The sequence below is a fragment of the Phoenix dactylifera genome, unplaced genomic scaffold, assembly GCF_009389715.1.
Source record: "Phoenix dactylifera cultivar Barhee BC4 unplaced genomic scaffold, palm_55x_up_171113_PBpolish2nd_filt_p 000097F, whole genome shotgun sequence".
Classification (NCBI taxonomy): domain Eukaryota; kingdom Viridiplantae; phylum Streptophyta; class Magnoliopsida; order Arecales; family Arecaceae; genus Phoenix; species Phoenix dactylifera.
Window position 1 is genome coordinate 1,453,533 of NW_024067681.1, and position 13,151 is coordinate 1,466,683.

At 39.4% G+C, this 13,151-nt stretch overlaps 1 protein-coding gene across 1 annotated transcript in view; it reads left to right on the forward strand.

Annotated features, from left to right (window-relative positions):
- Nucleotides 1-30: 30 nt before the first annotated feature.
- LOC103710535 (callose synthase 3-like) overlaps nucleotides 31-13,151 on the forward strand; it is a 115,872-nt gene continuing 102,751 nt past the window's right edge. Inside the window, 2 exon segments of the mRNA XM_039116517.1 lie at nucleotides 31-293; nucleotides 395-607. Of these exon segments, the coding sequence (XP_038972445.1) occupies nucleotides 415-607 (193 nt within the window). The 5' untranslated portion in view covers nucleotides 31-293; nucleotides 395-414.

Below are 13,151 nucleotides of genomic sequence, written 5' to 3' on the forward strand. Positions count from 1 at the left end.
TCATCCCACTTTCTTTCTGGATCCCACTCCTCGGCCGGTACCCTCCCTCGCTTCTATTTTCTTTTTTACGCATCCACTCTCCTCCCTCTGCTTCTTTGTTGCTTCAAGTAGCGCTTTGCACCCTCCTTTCCCTCCTCCCACCATTCTACATTTTTTCTGTTAGTTCTTTTATCTGCCACTCCGACCTGGGATTTCTCATTCTTCCACTCCTCCCCACGCAAGCCTCTCCAATCTCTCCTCTCCAACTCCTCCCATGCCGAGCTCTCAAATCTGACCTCTGAAAAGAAAAACCGGTTCTCCTCCTCCTCCTCCTCCTACTCCTCTGTATCAGCTTAATCCGTCGGAGTGGGCTTCTAACTGCTGTTTTCTGACTATTTTCTTGCGGAAAAGCCAGGTTTTTGAAGTTACGAAGGGATGTCTTCTTCTTCGAGAGGGGGGCCGGATCAGCCGCCGCAGGGGCGGATACGCCGGACTCAGACGACGGGGAATTTGGGGGAGTCGTCGATCTTCAACAGCGAGATCGTCCCGTCGTCGCTTGGCGAGATCGCTCCCATTCTCCGTGTGGCCAATGAGGTTGAGTCCCAAAACCGCCGGGTCGCGTATCTTTGTGAGTTCCAACTTTGCTTTCTTCATGCCCTTTGCACTCCTTGCACTCCTTTCTTTTTTCAGCTTATTTCCCACATGGCTACTTTGTTTTGCGTGTGGGTTCATATACTCAACACTCTAATGTAAAATGGTCACTTATATGTATATGCTGTCATTATTTTGTTGCACTGTGATTCTGGTCTGATTTTTGTGCAATGCTGTTGATTTGACCTGATATTTTAGTGATTGAAACTCTTTGTGATCTCCAGTAGTTTGGGTGCTTGGGCCTGATAATGCTCATCTCTCTTCTTAACGACATGTCTCAACCATTCATCGTGTCGCATAATACGGTTATCGCTAGTGCTGCACCTCTGATTTAGTTCTAATTCCACTTTTTTCTCCTGTTCTGTTACTGTGCAGATCCATTTCACTTATCTCCCACCTTAGTTAATCGCAATTTTGAACTGTGCTTGGCCCTCCGCTTGTTCTTTCATACAAAAATATTATCCACCAAATTATTGTATGCCAGCTCAGTATCATAATTCTATTTCTATTTTCTTGTATCATCTTTTTCTTCACATGCACAAATGTATATTGATTCACAAGTCTGCTTAGGTCTTGCATATTTCTGGTTATGTCTCGTACAAGCAAGTAGAATGAAGTAAAATTGCTTTATCCAATGAGCTTACTTTAGTTACAGCAACATCAACGTGACTTACAAGCATTCACAATATAGCTTCTAATGCAAAGGTTCAAAATGTTGGGAATATCACCTCTAAAGAGCTCAAATAAACCACAAGTAATTTAATTTCACTGAAACAACCAGTTCCGATGCGTACCTCTTCAACGTCGTTTTCTTTCGATCCATAATAAAATAAATAGTACCTGTACTCGATCTGAGGCATGTAGTCACTGTATTTGAAAGAGATTCATCTCCTTACGTGCACCAGATTCTGGCGATCCCTTTCCAAGATACAATAGACCGTTGAATTTGTAGACGTGCACAGTGCTACAAATTCTTTTGAACTCGAAAGGATCTTTTCTGTGTGCTCGTACACGATAGTGGGTGGACGATGAAGAGAGGATAGAGAAAAGAAAGAAAATAGGGCTTGAAAGGATCACTGTGCATGAAACCGTGAAGAAAACAAAGCTGAAAAAAATAAGAAATAAGAGATGAGAGAACTCTCTTATCTCTCCCTTTCGGTGAGGCCTTTTTTTAGGCTTCACATCAAGAAACTTCGGAGCCCAACGTCTCCCTATTCAAAAGGTTTTAATAACGGTCGTCCGTTGAGTTTTTCAACAGGCAGATCATTCAAGGATCAATTTCAAAACGTAAGAAATGAGAGACGGTTTTATAACCGTTCTTCTCAAATTTCAAAAACCTCTTACATTTCCCCACCATTTTTGAAATTTTGAAAATTTTGAGATAATTTTGAAAATGACAGAAATTTTGAAAATTCAAAGTACGAGCAATCGGTACACTTAGCTTTCGATAAAAGGTGTCTTCCGGACTTGAATCTTCATCTAGTTGATATTTCGCCATCCACACTGGTCCGAAATGAACAAAGTCTTGAACTTGGACTTATGTATAGATTTTGAGAATACTGAACAACTAAGAGTTGACCCTGCATATGAGTTCCATTGGGGTAGCGTATTACGGCCATGCATAGGTATCTTATTTTGTGAGTGTCTCTTAGAGAACAAGCCTTAATTCTCTATTTGACTGTGGCTCCACAATCATACTCACATCGGTGATATCTTTAAGGGTATACTGCAACTTTGTACCCTGCTATAATAGCCTTGATATCATTAAGGCATTACCCCATCCTTCCGTCTAGTGCAGTTGAGCACCTGCTCCATAGAGATGGGTAGAGAACTTAGTTCACTTTAAATTTGGTGCTCCTACCAGCCACTTAGTCAGCTTGTTTGTCCAATTGAACCTATATCTTGGGATCTCCAGTCAGATAGGTTGGGTTGCCGCTGACGGTTGTGATTTTTTACTTTTTACTTTTGCTATAGTCGTCTGATTATCACAGTTAATTAGAATAGCAGGAATAGGCTTATCCATTATGGGAATATCTGATAACATACCCCTAAGCCAATCTGCTTTTCCACTAGCTAACTCTAAGGCTACCATCTCAACCTCCATGATTAATTTAGTAATCAAAGTCTGCTTGGAAGATTTCCAAGCGACTGCACCACCACCTAGTGTAAAAACAAATCCACTAGTGGCCTTAGTGTCTTCGGAATCAGAGATCCAGTTAGCATCACTATATCTTTCTAGTACAGTGAAAAAACCAGAATAGCATACCCTATAGTTAATAGTACACTTCAAATATTTAAGAAGCCTTTCTATTTCATCCCAATGTGTTTTATTGGGGTTACTGGTGTATCTACTCAGTCTTCCTACAGCATAGGAGATATCTAGTCTTGTACAGTTAGATAAATACATAAGACTTTCAGTTAATTGAGAATACTTTAATTGGGAAACACTGTCCCCACCATTTTCTTTAATTTTATGCTAGGATCATATAGGGTGCTAACCGGCTTGTAATTTTCGTATCCAAATTTCTTTAACACCTTTTCAACATAATGAGATTGACTCTAAACAATTTCATTTTGTGTCCTTATAATTCTGATTCCTAAGATTACTTTAGCTAACCCTAAATCTTTCATCTCAAAATTGTCACTTAAGTATTTCTTCACTTCTAAAATTATGACATGTTCACTACCAAAAATTAAAATATCATCTATGTATAAACATAGGAAATAATAGACCTATCAAATATTTTCTAATATACACATTTATCGAAGTCTCAGATGTTAAACCCATATGATAAGTTAAACTTTTCATGCCACTGTCTAGGAGCTTGTTTTAGTCCATATAAAGATTTGACTAGCTTACACACTTTATTCTCTTGATCAAAAACTACAAAATCTTCTGGCTGCTCCATATAAATTCCTTCATTTAACTCGTCATTAAGAAAGATGGTTTTCACAACCATCTGGTGGATTTCAAATTTATATAATACTGCCAATGCTATAAGCACTCGAATTGTAGTTATCCTAGTGACTGAAGACTAAGTGTCAAAATAGTCCATTCCTTCCCTTTGACTAAAACCTTTAGCAACTAATCTAGCTTTGTATTTTTTAATGGATCCATCAGGATTTTGTTTTCTTTTAAAGATCCATTTGCATCCTAGTCAAGGTCTGCCATACCGGTACCGATGGCGGCCTGGACCGGTACGTACCGGCTTCATACGGCCTCGTACCTGTACGACAATCATATCAGCCAGTTTTTAATAAAAACTTTCGGTACCGGATCCCACGCTGATCCGGTACCGGTCCGTATCGGCCCATACAGGCCGGTAAAGCATACCCTGATCCTAGTGGTCTAGACCCTGGAGATAAATCGGTTAACATCCATGTATTGTGTAAAAAGATTGATTCCATCTCACTTTTAATGGCTTCCTCTCATAGAGGTGCATCACTAGATTTCATCACTTCAGTATATGTCAAAGGTTCATCTTCAACAAGGAATGTGTAAAAGTCATCTCCTAGGTTTTTCTCTATTCTAAGTTTCTTGCTCCTTCTAAGTTTGACTTGGGGTTCTAGTTCAATATTATTATTTTGTGATTTAAAGAATGGAATGCCGTACCGGTCCGGTCCTAGACAAGTACCAGAATCACTAAAAAATCGGTATTTTTCGGTTTTTTACCCGTATCGGCCGGTTCGGAGCTCGTACCGGCCGGTACCGGCCTCGTACCGGTGCGTACCGGCCGATTCGCACCGGTACGATTTTTTTTTAAGAACCACAGCGCCTCGCGCTGTGGTTTTTGAAACCACCGCGTACCGGTACCAGTCGGTACGGTACCGGCTGGTACGTACCGGACCGGACCGGTACTGTACCGGTCCGGCCGACCACCAGTACGCCGACCTGTACCGGTACGGCGAACCTTGATTTAAAGGATTCTCCTATTTCTAACTTTCTCTTTTCTTTCATAGGGAACACATTCTCAAAAAATATTGCATCATCCGATTCTTTAATAGTGTTCGGTATAATGTCCGGTAAATCTGATCGTACTACCAAGAATCGGTATGCGTTATTATTTTTTGCATACCCTATGAAAGCTGCATCGAAAGTATTAGGAGACCATTTAGTCATCTTGCTAGAGTTAATTTTAACTTTTGCAAGGCAACCTCAAACTTTGAAATATTTTAGACTAGGTTTCCTACCCCACCATAACTCATATGGTTTTTTTCTGATTATCTTTAAATGGTATACGGTTAAGTATTTTATATGCTGAAATTAGAGCTTCACCCCACAAATTGTTGGGAAGACCAGAACTAGTAAGCATTGAGTTAATCATGTCAATAAAAGTTTTATTTTTTCTTTTAGCAACTTTATTTGACTGAGTAAAATAAGGGGCAGTAGTCTCATGTATAATCCCATGTTCTTCACAAAATTTTTCAAGTACCGTTAAACTATATTCTCCTCCTCTGTTTGACCTAAGTCTTTTTATTGTTTTCTGGGTTTGATTTTCAACCTTTGATTTATAAATTTTACATTTTTCTAAGGTTTCATCCTAAGTTTTTATTAAAAATACATAGCATTATTTTGATATATCATCTATAAAGGTAATAAAGTATCTTTTTTCTCCTCTCGTCAAAATTCCACTCATTTGGCAAATATCACTATGTATTAAATTAAGTAGGTTAGAACTTCTACTTGTTGATTTAAATGGTTTCGTAGGTTGTTTAGCTTGAATATAAATTTCACATTGTTTGTTCTCTCTAAATTATATTTAGGAATTAAATCTAAACTCATCATTCTTTTGAGGGTATTGTTATTCACGTGTCCAAGTCTATTATGCCACATCTCTAAAGAGTCAATATGCATAACAAGTGGAGAAAAAATATTTTTATTCATACTGTTGCATGGTAGTACACTCAATTTAAATAACCCATCAGCAACATAACCCCTCCCTACAAATGTCCCACCCTTGGTAATTACAACCTTGTTTGATTCAAACACTAATTTAAAGCCTAACTGACTCAAAAGGAAACCACTAACAAGATTCTTGTGAATATCTGGCACATGTTGCTCGTTATGGAGAGTAAGAGTAAAAAATTTTTTAGATGTAAACTTCAATTTTACTTCTCCTTCTCCAATTACTTATGCAACACTAGAGTTGCCCATGGTTACAGTTCTTCCTTTAACCTCCTGGTAGAAAAAGAGAGAGAAAATATCAGAACAAATATGAACAGTAGCTCCTGTATCAATCCACCATTCAGTTGGATTGTAGGCCAGATTTAACTCAAATTTTGAGATTACTAACCTGTCCTCGGTTCCAGTAGAGCCAGAACTGGTTATTATGTTTGCCTAAGGAGTCACTTTGTCATCTTGCCCCTTGACCTTGTCCTTTCTATGCCTACATTATTTGGCATAGTGTCCTGGTTTTCCACAGACATAATATGTTCTCTTGCTCTTCCTTTTGAATCTTCGGTTTTGGCTTCTCAAAGTGCTTCTTGGGTTTATTTCTCGAGAAGTTAGTTTTCTTCGTTTCCACTAAGTTTGCCTTTGCTCTAACTTCTGAGTCATTACCCAAATCCTATTTATGGTTATTCCTATATTTTTCTTCTATTTGAAGGGACACTAGTACTTGATCCAAAGAGAGGGTGTGTCTCTTACGCTTCAAAGAGACTTTAAAATTCGTCCAGGAAGATGGGATCTTTTCTATGAGGGCTGCCGCCTGAATTCTCTCATCAATGGAGATTTCCATTGCGATGATCTTTGCCACTATATTCTGGACTTCATGTGCTTGATCAATTAATGATTTGTGATCTACCATTTTATAAGAAAAATATTCTCCTATGATGAACTTTTCTTCTGATTCGGTTTCTTTACCATATTTCGACTCAAGTTTATCCCACAATGTTTTAGCTGTACCTTCAGCTCTAGAGTATATGTCATATAAGTTATCATTTAGTGCACTAAGTATCAAACTTTTGCACAAATGATCATCTCTTTCAAATTTGTATTTAGCAGATGATCTGTTGGGTTCATGATCCATTGGGTCCTTAGTTGAAGGATCTTTTGAAATCACATAATATAAACCTAATGTGTCTAACCAAGACTTCATCTTTGTTTGCCATCTAACAAAATTCTTTCCATCAAATGGCTCGGGTTGCAGGATATCGTTTAATGAGTTCTTAAATTTGTCCATTTTTGTGTTTCGAAAACAAATCTCTTTCAAAAATTGTTGGAAATATCACCTCAAAAATACTCAAATAAACCACAAGTAATTAATTTCACTGAAACAACCAGTTTCGATATGTACCTCTTCGACGTCGTTTTCTTTCGATCCACAATAAAATAAATAGTACCTGTAGTCGGTTCGAGGCGTATAGTTATTGTCTTTGAAAGAGATTCGCCTCCTTACGTGCGCCGGATTCTGGCGATCCCTCCTCAAGATACAACGGACTGTTGAATTTATAGACGTGCACAGTACTACAAATTCTCTTGAACTCAGCAAGATCTTTTCTGTATGCTCGTACACGATAGTGGGTGGACGATGAAGAGAGGATAGAGAAAAGAAAGAAAACAGAGCTTGAAAGGATTACTGTGCATGAAACTGTGAAGAAAACAAAGCTGAAAAAATAAGAAATAACTCTCTCATCTCTCCCTCTCGGTGAGGCCTTTTTTTAGGCTTCACATCAAGAAACGTTGGAGCCCAATGTCTCCCTCTTCAAGAGGTTTTAATAACGGTCGTCCGTTGAGTTTTTCAACGGGCAGGTCATTCAAGGATCAGTTTCAAAACGTAAGAAATGAGAGACGGTTTCATAATCGTTCTTCTCAAATTTCAAAAACCTCCTACACAATTGATGTTGTTGTCTCACAAAATTATTCTCAGTGAAGAACTTCTTCTCCAACGAATTAATTTAACCTCACCTTATTAAATTTATGAGTTGCTTTCTTGCTCTGCAATGTTTTGCTTTTGATGGTGTAAACCTAACCCTTGCTCATTTCCCATGATAATTGGACCACATGCACATGACTTAATGGAGATTGCATATCAAACTATTATTCTCACCAAAATTGGGTCATATTCTGGGTGCTCTTTACAGTTGTGCCACAACATTGAAGAAAAAGTTTTTGCATGAATACCCTCCTAAATATCGAATTTTGCATGAATATCCTTTCAAAATTGATATTTGCATGTATACCCTCTGAAAACACGTGTTGCTATTTTACCCTTTTTTATTTTTTTTTTTGCATATGTATCCATACCATCTAACGCCGTTAAAAAATTAACGGTTTTAAATTAAAATGACTAAAATACCCTTAATGGGTAGACGTGCAAATAGAAACATTTTATAATGGTATACAATCAAATAGCAATTTTGAAAGAATATTCATGCAATTTTCTATATTTAGAAGGGTATATATGCAAAAAAAATTCTAGTAGATAGAAAGAATTTAGATACATGAATTAATGTGATAACCTTCATAATCTTATATTTATTAGTTAATATCTTCTCTCTAGGCTTTAGAAGAAACTTCATCATGCGCATCCTCCGTATAAAACACTTTGAAATAGGAATAATTATTTAAAACCTATTTGGTACCATCATCATTTTTTTTGTTTTTATTTTTGTATAGATTAGTGAAATTTCATGTGGATCTTGACGTGGAAGGCTGCATTTTTAAGGAATATGAAAATAATCCTCTTTATATTAAATAATTCCTTCCCCCACTTCTTTAGCTGTCCGAGCTCTTAACACTAAGGGGAATGCACTTAGTTGCTGCATATTCTGTATTTGGTTCCGAAATAGGGAGGAAGGAGATCGCGACCGCGAGCTGCATAGCGATCGCGGTGAAGGAGATCACGATCGCGAGCCTGCTCGCGATCCCGATCCCGCTCAATCGTGAACCTCCGCTGGATCGGGATCGCGATCGCCCTATCGCGAACGCTTGCGGGATCGCGATCTCGCGATTGCGAATGCCCGTGGGATTATGAACAGGATCCCGATAGCAGGAGAAAAAGAGAGGGACAATTTCATAATTTCAAAAAAATATTTTATTTTTAATTAATATAAACATGATTTTTTTTAACATTGTTAGGACAAAAGTTATAATAGGGGCATTTGTACAATAACAGAGTTTTACGAGGGTATACATGCAAATATCAGTTTTGGAAGGGTATTCATGCAAAATCCGATATTTAGAAAGGTATCCATGCAAAAAACCCTTGAAGAAATAATAGTGTTCTTTCTTTTCTTTTTCTTTTTTTTTGGTTGATAGAGGCTGACAAAGGCCCCATATAGAACTTTTTTTAAAGCTTGACTAGTATATACTTGAACAAGGCTAGGAAGAGAAATCTTGATGCATGTTATTGGCACACTTTATTGTATTGTAAAGCTCCTTGTGGATGATTGTCGTGAGAGTGGTGATTTTTGGTTGAAGCATGTTATGCTTCGAACCCGGAGCGCGACAGATGCCGCACTATATGGCGGACCATACAGGCATGCAAGGCTACGAAACATATCAAAGCAATGACAACTCCTTAAAATTTATTTAAGCATTGATTTATTCAAAGTAATCTTGCGATAGTTTCAAGTAACATGTGCTAACATAAATCAAATAATCTAGCTAATCTAACTAAAATGCTAAAAACTAGAAAAAAAATCTTTGAAATCTAGCGCACTCTTCAGTCCCGTGCGATCATGCCTCCGGATATGAAAAATAGAAAAAATATGATAATGAGCCATACTAGCCCAGTAAGCAACATAATATTCTAGAGTGGGGTCAAAGCATGCCAGATATTTAATTAAAATACAAAATAATGACTGAAAAATAAATCACCAATAAACATATGTTTCTTTTGAAATTTATTATCATTTTCATAAAACTTTGATACCAGAATTCCAACATCAATAGGCTATGTTTTGCACAAAATGCCAAATCCACTGTTATTAACCATCGGTGGCAACGGTGTCCACATACCACTATTCTAATCATCGGTGGTGCGGTGTCGAAACCAGTTTCTCACAAATTACAAGTCGACAGGGCCAACGAATAATTTTCATTGGCGGAGCCAAAGCAGATCATAGCCATGCTGCGAATACATACATACAAAATAGATTTTTCATAATTTGTCCAGTAATATTTTCAGATTTTATAACATATAACATAATTTTAAAATGATTATTAACATGCTTAACCCGTTTGACTAAGCACAAATCATAAATCAAAATTTTATCCACTAATAATTATTTTACCAAATAATTTGAAAAACACACTTTGAAGCATTATGTTACTAACCTTTTTTCGCTTTAAATTTCACTTTAGGCAAACACGTCAGATACACCTATTTAATATCATTAAAATATTATTAGTTTTAACATAATTTCAGAAGTTAAAATTAAATACTACGGTCTCATGCCCCCAGATCAGTTCGGTCCGAGCAAGGAGGATTCAATGGGTCAAAGGTGAAGATTGAAAGTGGCCAAATCTAGTTGGGATTGAAGTAATGACCGGTCTACCGCCCGGATACCGTGGCAATTTAGGGACTCTAAACTGGGTCAACTTGGATTCGAACAACAAGAACATGGCTTATACTAGGATGTCCGAGCATGTCTAGAGAGAGAAAAAGAAGAGAGAGAATCTTAGCTCAGGTCTGGATTTGGTTTGATCCTGGCCTTGGGTTCGGTCTAAGTGGTTTGGATCGACCATTAAGAAAAAGGTCTAGATCTAGTCAGAAGTGGGCTTGTTTAGAGAGAAAAAGAGATACACGATCTAAGGCTAATTGAGCTTTTATGCCTAATCCACTTAGTTTCGGGCTTAATCCACTTGGTTAGGTCCAATCAAAAGCTTGGCCTATTCAGTCCATGTATCTGGTCCATGAGTCAAGTAGGGAGAGAAAAAGAGAGTTTTCATTCTCTCTCTTTTTTTTGGCCCAAAATGAATGGACTTGGCCCACAATGGATGTACAGGGCCCAATAGGACCCATAATGGATGAGCAGAGCCCAAAAGGAATACGACTTACAATGGATGAACAGAGCCCAAAATGAATACGACCCACAATGGATGAACAGGGCCCAACAAAGCCCAAAAGAAATATGACCGACAATGGATAAACAGGGCACAAGAGGAATACGACCCACAATGGATGAATAGGGCCCGAACTTAGTCCACAATGGACACAGCCCAACAGGATGAATGGGGCCCAAACTTGGCCCACAATGGATACGGCCCAATAGGGTAAATATGCTTCGAACTTGGCCCACAATGGGCATGGCCCATAATGGGCACGGTCCAATAGGGCCTCAAAATGACTAAACTGGGCCCAAATTTGATCAAGGCTTAGGTGGATGACCATGGCCCAATAGGGTCCAAAATGTTCTTCATCTCGTTGAGCTAAGAAATGGGGGGAGAAGAAGGAAAAGAAGGAAGAGGGAAGAGAAGGCTGAGAGTGGTCGATGGCCTGGGGTGGCCCGGCTGGCGGCTTGTGATGGTGCGGCTTGCGGAGCGGGGCGTGGCCTACGGCACCGTGGTGCGGCCCGTGGCATGGTGCCGCCATGGCTCGGCCATGAACGAGTAAAGAAAGGAGGGGAAGGGCCCGTAGCTACCCAAGGTGGCAGGTCCCTCGGCCAAGGAGGAAGCACGGCAAGGTAGAGGACTCACCGGCAGACGGTGACAACGGTGGATCTCGTGGCGTTGATGGCTTCCAACGGAAGGAGGACGGCGATGCTTGGTCCAAGAAACAAGGCGATGAAAAAATAAGTGATCAAGAGGAAGAGAGAGGTCTTCAGGCGGTGGCGCTTGGCCGGGTGGCACGCCGACCACCGGAGAAGGACCTCGGCTGAGGACAGCTCGGCCGGCGGGCTCGCGGCGGCGGCTCTCGAAATAGGGAAGACTCAAAGAAAACGGGGCACACGGACAAAATAGAGGAAGAAAAAAGGAGCTTTGGGTGGTGGCGCTTTGTCGGGGTGGCACGCCGGCCGCCGGAGGAGGGAGGAGAGAGAGGAGGCTCAGTGGTGGTCCAACGCAGGGAAAGAGGGGCTTTTATAGTGGGTTTTGAACGGCTTACTACCGCGATTCTCGCGGCGGTTGAGCATGATCGGCGGCCGCTCAAGCGGCTGCGGGGCTGCTGCGGAACGGCTTTGGCGCCTCCGCTTCCATCTCGCCCAAAGAAGCCGAACGCTCGTTAATGGGCCATGGGCTGAAGTCGGTTGGGACTGCCAGCTTCAGCCCAGTATTCTCACAAAGCCAAAATAGGATGAATGCAACATTATGGATCTATTCAATTAGATAACACCAACTCCAATATTTGTGCATGAGGCATGTTTGATCAATCGCATTTCCCCACCTTGCTCTTCCCTTCTCATGTGTTTTCTCACCCTGCCTCTCCCTTTCTCACATTCTGTTTGCATGTTTGCCCTTCACCATGTGGCTCTTAACCACAAGATCAACCACCCAAGTCCTAGGGTATATTATTTATTTATATAAAATTTTTAATTAAAAATAAAATAACATGTGCACCACATGTGCCACATTCTATTTTCCAAATAATTAATGCACCAAAAGTTCAATGCCTGCACTGGTAAGTGATTGATGACTCTCCTAGCCTAGTTATGAGCTTGAGCGAGAAATGGAGGAACTAAACAGCCTAAACAAAATAAAGGTAATAGTAACAACATTGTTACATCCCTTCATAGTCATTATACTTTCAAATTAGGAGCGTGGGCAAAATGCTGAGGCAGTTGATATAGGATAATCTCTTAAAGGAACACCTTTTAATCGGTAAGTGGCACCAAAAACATTGTGGTAATAGTGACTATAGCAACTTAATGTCAACAAGACTTGATTGAAGAAAATTCTAGAAGTGTTTATGCTTTATTAAAATATTTTAGCTCTTTGACCATTAGATTGTGGATTACTATGGCTTGATTAAGCTATAATCAACTTGATCTTGCATTAGCTTCTATGGGGCTTCACTGGAATTGCAGCATGATGCAGAGGTAAGGCTAGGGTCAAAGGAGAGACGAAGGTTTCTTCAAGGTTAAGTATATCGATCTCAGCTTGCCTGAAGAGCTTACTGGAGAGAGGAAGAACGAAGGAGACAATTGGCAGGAGGTAGTTTTGAGTGGATCAGGGGCCTTTGGCTTGAGCAGGTCCAGTTGAAAAGTTGATTTCTACTCCATGACAATTAGTTGACTTGAGATATTTGGTTGATGCTTTTTTCTCATCAACACCCTGGATTACTTACCATATTCACTGCTTGTCAATTTTAATCAATTAAAATTTTTATTAATCATAAAATTTTGGTGTTCGAATTTTTGTGGAAGGATATTTCAGTGTGTATTTTTTATAATTTCATAGTGCTTCTTATATGAATAGGACCTTGTTTCTTTTTCACAGTGAAAAGTTGTATGTGGAGTTCTTCCACTTTCCTTGGTATAGGAAACATAAAAAGCTCATGATAAAGGGTTCCTTTTCATTGGTAAACTTCAAAGATTATACATGTACGACATATTTAACCTTGCTGTTAAAAGCCATATTA